At 40.6% G+C, this 6,000-nt stretch overlaps 1 protein-coding gene across 1 annotated transcript in view; it reads right to left on the bottom strand.

The window, feature by feature from the left end:
* FAM160B1 (family with sequence similarity 160, member B1) overlaps positions 1-6,000 on the bottom strand; it is a 46,265-nt gene that overhangs the window by 17,549 nt on the left and 22,716 nt on the right. Inside the window, exons 8-13 of the mRNA XM_006831378.1 lie at positions 4,688-4,802; positions 3,873-3,949; positions 3,598-3,790; positions 3,249-3,418; positions 2,708-2,851; positions 1,586-1,676 (exon numbers count right to left, since the gene is read on the bottom strand). Coding sequence (XP_006831441.1) covers positions 1,586-1,676; positions 2,708-2,851; positions 3,249-3,418; positions 3,598-3,790; positions 3,873-3,949; positions 4,688-4,802 — 790 coding nt within the window. The remainder of the gene's footprint in view (positions 1-1,585; positions 1,677-2,707; positions 2,852-3,248; positions 3,419-3,597; positions 3,791-3,872; positions 3,950-4,687; positions 4,803-6,000) is intronic.

Genomic DNA, 6,000 nt, shown 5'->3' with positions numbered 1-6,000 from the left:
GGTTCCGACTCATAGAGACCCAGTACAGGGTTTCCGAGGCTGTAAATCTTTACGGGAGCAGAAAGCCTCATCTTTCTCCCACAGAACAGCTGGCAGTTTCAAACTGCTGACCCTGAGATTAGCAGTCTGATTTGTAACCACTACGCTACCAGAGCTCCTTAATGTGTGCATAGCTACCACTTATACGGTTGGAAAAAAGATATATGTAATGGCTAAGCGATGGGTCTTACAAAAACCACGCTGTCTAGGGTCTTGTTTTTAACAGAAAGATTGAATTTCTAATCACTGAACTTCCTTCTTTGCTTTCAACTTATCCATTCCAATGGCCAGAAATTATCAATGCAGCTTAAGTACCTGTGTGACCAGTATCAGATGGCAGAAGTTGGTCAAAAGCTCCAATTTCTTCATCTTTGGCATGAATGGTTGGTGTCTAAATCCGAATACTAATTGTATCAACTGGTCTTCCATGTAGGCCTATGGATATTATCCCATCACCGAAAACACTGTACTTCAGAGTCAATCTGAACATTTTCTTTTTGACAATGAGTGCAATGTTAATCTTCTTCCGTTTGTCATTTCTGACACAGAATACTCTATGATTGTTCAGATCAAAGTGGACAGCAGTACATGCCAGCTTCATAATGCCAAGCATACTGATTCCTACATGCTCCACTTCAACTCTGATGACTTCCAATTTTTCTAAATTATCCTTCATTGATTTCCACAATCCGATATGCAACTGTTTGGTCTCATTATGATAATGAATTGTTCATATTAGCATGCCTCAATACATAGGATTTAAATGTAAAATAAGTGTGTCTTTTTATCATTTGAGTCAGAAAGTAGTGGCTTCCTGGGGCAGGGGGAAGGGGGAGGGGAGAGGCCGCTTCATGGATACAGGGTTTCTTTTGGGGGCGATAAAAATGCTCTGAACTGAATATACTGAATGTGCTAAATGAATATCTAAAACCCACCAAACAGAACACTTTCAGATAGTTAAAATGGCAAACTTTTATCAATACGTTTTTTGTTGTTGTTTTTTTCCTGAGGAGGAGGTGGTTTACAGTGTAAAACGCTATTAAGAAGAAAGAAGATGGAGAAAGAGCCATTTCATCCAACCATCAAGAAGGGACCTGTGAGAAAGCAGTTCCTGAAAGGTAAAAGCTAGAATGCAGGGCAGGAAGGAGTGGGTGAGAATTGGGCGGAAGAGCATGTGTGGGTGACTCTGTGGGTAAGAATGGGGGTGGAACAGGGAAGGGGAGCAGCCTGGGAACGTGAGTAAGAGTAGCTGGGTAATATCACTGAGAGCAATACTCTTACAGGGGAAAGGGTCCGGGCGGGGAGGAGAGGTGTAATGAGAAAGTGCCAAGCACAGAAGGAAAGCATATGGAAGTCTTGAGAAAGCGCTAGCTGCCTAGTTAAGAGAGTCGGAGAGCAAGGTCATGTGCAGAGTAAAAGCAGCAGTGGAATTCAGGTCACTGGTGTTGAAGTTTGGAGGAGTCACTAAAGGAAACTGTGACAAGATCTGAAGGAGTGTGTGCATCCTTATTAGGGTTCATTTCAGATAATTAGTGACTTCACTCACCTGCCTATGAGCATCTCTGAGGTAGGTATCATATCCAGTGCCCTCAACATGGTATGATGATTTTGCCTCATCCGGTACCAGACAGAGAAAACTTCAATGGGGAAAACATCCAGAGTAAAAACTCACAATTCAGTAGCAATATTATATGTATTACAGCATCTAGTGATATCTTAAGTTCACCCAAATATTAAAGCAAATGGAAATGTGAAAAATAAAACTGACTACTTATTTTGAATCAGCATAATAATTCACTGAGTAAATGTTCTTTCATGATGTTAAAGGTTATATTGTAAATTAGTCAGTCCACTTAAAGCAGAACTTCTTGATATTTGTTCATCTCAGAGGAAACTGGCTTTTAAGCAATTCAGCCTGAGGTTTTTATGCAGCCTAATTGTGTGTCTTGATTTTTTTTTATTTTTTTATACAGCCTAATTGTGTGCCATTTTCTCTAAAGTCACCTGCCAGAACCTGGCATATCAGTGACAGCTCTGCTTAGGAATAGAGAGAGAAATAAATTACCACAAAAGGGCACTGCAAAAAAATCCAAAAAACATACTAAAGCACAAAATGAACAAAAAGCAATAGCCCTAAGCTTAGCACACAAGAGTACGTATTTCGTAAGTACAATCTGTCACAATGGTCAGTCTCAATATTGTTCCAACTGGCAAGTACTTATAATTACACTGCTTGGGTATATATTTTAAAGTGGTTGATTTCACCACTGCTAGGGGCTCTTTTCTATGTGAAGCTTTTCGCTTTGGGTATTGATCACTGCACCAGCTGTCACTTGCTACACAGGCATGACAGGAAGTTGACATAATCTTTAGATTCAGTAAGGGAAGATTTCCACTGAGTTCATAATTTATTTATATAAGGAGCCCTGGTCGTGTAGTGGGGTTACATGTTGGTCTGCAAATATCAAGGTGAGAAGTTCAAATCCACCAGCCACTCAGCAGAAGAAAGATGAGGCTTTCTGCGTCCATAAAGATTTACAGCCTCAGCAGCCCTAAACAGGTCATGGCACACAGTCACCACCCGCCTTCCAGCAGTGTAAGAGCAGAGCTATCTTGTGTTATAAAAAAAGCAAGTGAACTATCAAGTCATATTTACACAGCAACTCACCTATTGACAATTTTATGGACTTCCGTTTTCCCATCTGTTTTGGGGTGCTCTGGGGTAGGAGGAGGTGACGAAGTAAGCCATTCTTGGTTTGACAAAGTGTTATCTGGTGCCATGTCAGTAAATAATGGGTCTTCTTCCAGATCGCTACATTTACGTTACACATGCACAAGAAAGCCCATTTCATTATGACATTTTCTAAACCAAAAGAACCTCTGCTATTCACTTAGAAAGCATTATGTCATTTTAAACATAGAGAAAAAAGCAAAAAAAAAAAGAATTCATATTTACGTTCTACTGACAAATTAACACTTTATACTAACACTGAACATAAAACTGTATCAATTTTGTTAGCTCTCATGACCAGATAATAGCTTTTCTCAATTTAAAAGGATGGTAGTTTGAGGGGATAGAAGTATCACTTTTTTGAAAGTTTTAAACTGTTAAATTTGTTTGCTTGAGGACTGAGGGAGAGACCTAAGAAGAGAGAGAAGGCTACAACTCTACATGAAACGCTGAACTTAGAGTTGGATTAAAAACTTACACGGCGCCTGGGATCAATCCGTTCTCTACCACATCTTTATCTTCCGGGCACAAGGGCTTATATTCTGTATAGTTTCTTTCTTCAAGATTTCTTAGGACCAAGTTATAAAGAATGTGCTCATTGGGTTTTTGCAAAAGATGTTCAAACATTCTTAATGTCATTATGCTTATCTGAAACCAAAAATAATAAAAGTTAACAAGAAAAGATCTTTAAACAATTTATCCTTCTTGCCAGCCTAGGAGTCTTGCTTTCGATTTATAAAGCCATGTAACAAAAGAGGTTGTAAACATCACAGACATGTTAAAACGTCCAATTATCAAGTCTAATTATAAATCATTACATAGCTTACCTCATCAGATATGTGATCACAGTGTTCAATTAACCTATGTCTTAAAGGATGTCTGCTAATTTCTGCCAGAGTTTCCGGTTCTCTCTGTTCTCCAAGGATAAAAACCACCATTTCTTGAAGTAAAACATCGGAGGTGACTTGTCGAACAATGCGATGAAGGAGAGCAGTTGATGTGAGGATACCCATCTCAGAGCTGAGCACAACAAACAGGCACTTAGGGGCAAGCATGACATGAGCACAGCATTTCGGTTTGTTTGTAAGCAGAGGCCACTCACGTTTGCATTAACTGGGGTTCCATCACTCCAATGAAAAACCTTTCATGAACAGCTTTGGCCAGAGCAACAGCAGCAGTCTAGAACACAGTACAAACAAACCCCACGATCTTTTGGTTTTCGTGGAAAAAGGAGAGCAAATTGTGATGCCAACACATGAGTTTGCACTCTCCATCTGAATTAACGTGGAAAAGTACAAGGTCCCTCTTGGCTACTTCACTGATGGTATATGAACCGAGACTAGCTACTGAATCCTTTACATTTGATCTACATTCCCAGACTAAGGGGAACAGAACAAAAAGTATTACCCTAATCCTCAAAGATGAGAAAGAGAGGAAGACCAGTGTTTCCTCATGATGCATTGTACCAGTTCAAAACGGTTCAGCCATGGTCAGTGGGGAAAGGGCCATGTAGGTGTTGCATTGCAACCGATCCTCTTGCACAGTGGACTCTGACCCATGTAGGAAATAGGTGGTGATGCCCCACTCAAAGACGGTAGCTGAGTGTGCCACTCTGAATGTGTTACAAGGCAATGCACAGGCTGGCCATGCCTCCGTTGGTCATCACTGAATGAACCATGTTGAAGTGGTTCAAAGCCCTGGTTGTACCGTACTTAAAGAAACACAAGAGGACAGACCTTTGCTCCAGTCATAAGACACACACGTCTGGTTTTTGTTTATCTGGTGTTTGCTGGTCTGTTTTACTAACTATGCTGTCCTCGCTAAAACATTTAAGATGTATTCAGAAATACAAAGGAAAGATTCAAATTTTACTTTGCAGACAATTAAATTATCAATAAGTAACAATAATATTCAAACCTTCTGTGCTTCCTTAATGAGCTGATCGCAATAGTCGAACCAGGAAAGAAATGAAATTAAGGCTCGTTTCCCGGGAAATGCCGAAGCGTCTTCTTTATGACTATAGGAGTCCAAGCTGTAAGACACCAGAAGAAATGCTAAGTCCCAAGTTAACCAGAACACACGAACCCTACCCAGTATGCATGCAAGCCTAAGGAGGTATGAAGGCTTTTGCACAGTAAGATACACTCAATGGAGCAATGCCAAATGCTGAACAAAAGAAAGCCAAAGAGAAGAGGAAACTTGAAAAGCTGTAATTTTAACTCATTAGGTGGGAAGAGAGAAGCAGCCACAGCAGAAGAAAAAGAAGAGCTCTCAGAGTCCCAGAGTAAGTTATCCAGTGACAGCAGTGAAGAGGCGAGGCGCTCAGAAAAGGAAGGGGTGCAAAAAGAAAGGGTGGTGGAATGTTCGGCCTCTCGTTCTGACTCACAATGCAACACAGTGATGATGCTAACAAGATGTTGCCAGTACACAGGGCAGAAAAACAAGTAAAAAACCACTACCGAGCCCTTTAAGTTATGCGGCAAAGTATCAGACTGCATTTAAGGGGCAGGACAATGAGGCATTTTACTAATGCTTCTATCTCCTTTTAATAACCTGTGAGTACATTGCAATAATCACGTGTTTCTATGAGAATGGGTGGGCTGCTGGTGCTGGCGGTGAGCCGTAGAGTCAGATCTGACTCACAGCCACCCTGTGTAGGGTTTCCGTGGCTGTATATCTTTTATGGGAGCAGAAAGCCTTCTTTCTCCCACAAAACAGCTGGTAGTTTCGAACTGCTGATCTGAGTTTAGCAGCCCAACTCATAACCACTATGCCACCAGAGCTCCTTAAAAGGTGGGTAGAAAAGATGCAAGAATGAAATAGGAGAGATTCTCTAAAAACAGAACACAAAACATGAACTGCCCTCAGTGGCTAGAAGGAATTATGAGTTTAAGAAAGAAGAAGAGGCTGTCTTTTTGGGGCTTTTTGTTTTTAATAAAACGATCCAGGTAAATTACTGGTATTCATGTAAGCCCTTAAAACTTGCCCATAGTAATGAACAAAATCAACAGTAGTTTCACTATGTGACGGCTGGCTCATCCTCACACATTTGTTACCACTGATGGGTAACAAATTTAATACAAGCCTCAACAAAGCAATCCCATGTTAAGGATCACTTACAGGGTTATATTGTTCAAAACTAAGGATTTCTAACACTGCAAAACAGAAACAGATTCAGAAATGCTGGTGTCAGAAGTCCCCTTTACGGGAAACACAGATAAGGGTTCTTA

This window comes from Chrysochloris asiatica, unplaced genomic scaffold (genome assembly GCF_000296735.1).
Source record: "Chrysochloris asiatica unplaced genomic scaffold, ChrAsi1.0 scaffold00003, whole genome shotgun sequence".
Lineage (NCBI taxonomy): Eukaryota > Metazoa > Chordata > Mammalia > Afrosoricida > Chrysochloridae > Chrysochloris > Chrysochloris asiatica.
The sequence above is the reverse complement of the archived record's forward strand: the minus strand, read 5'-3'. Positions and strand labels throughout refer to the sequence as shown.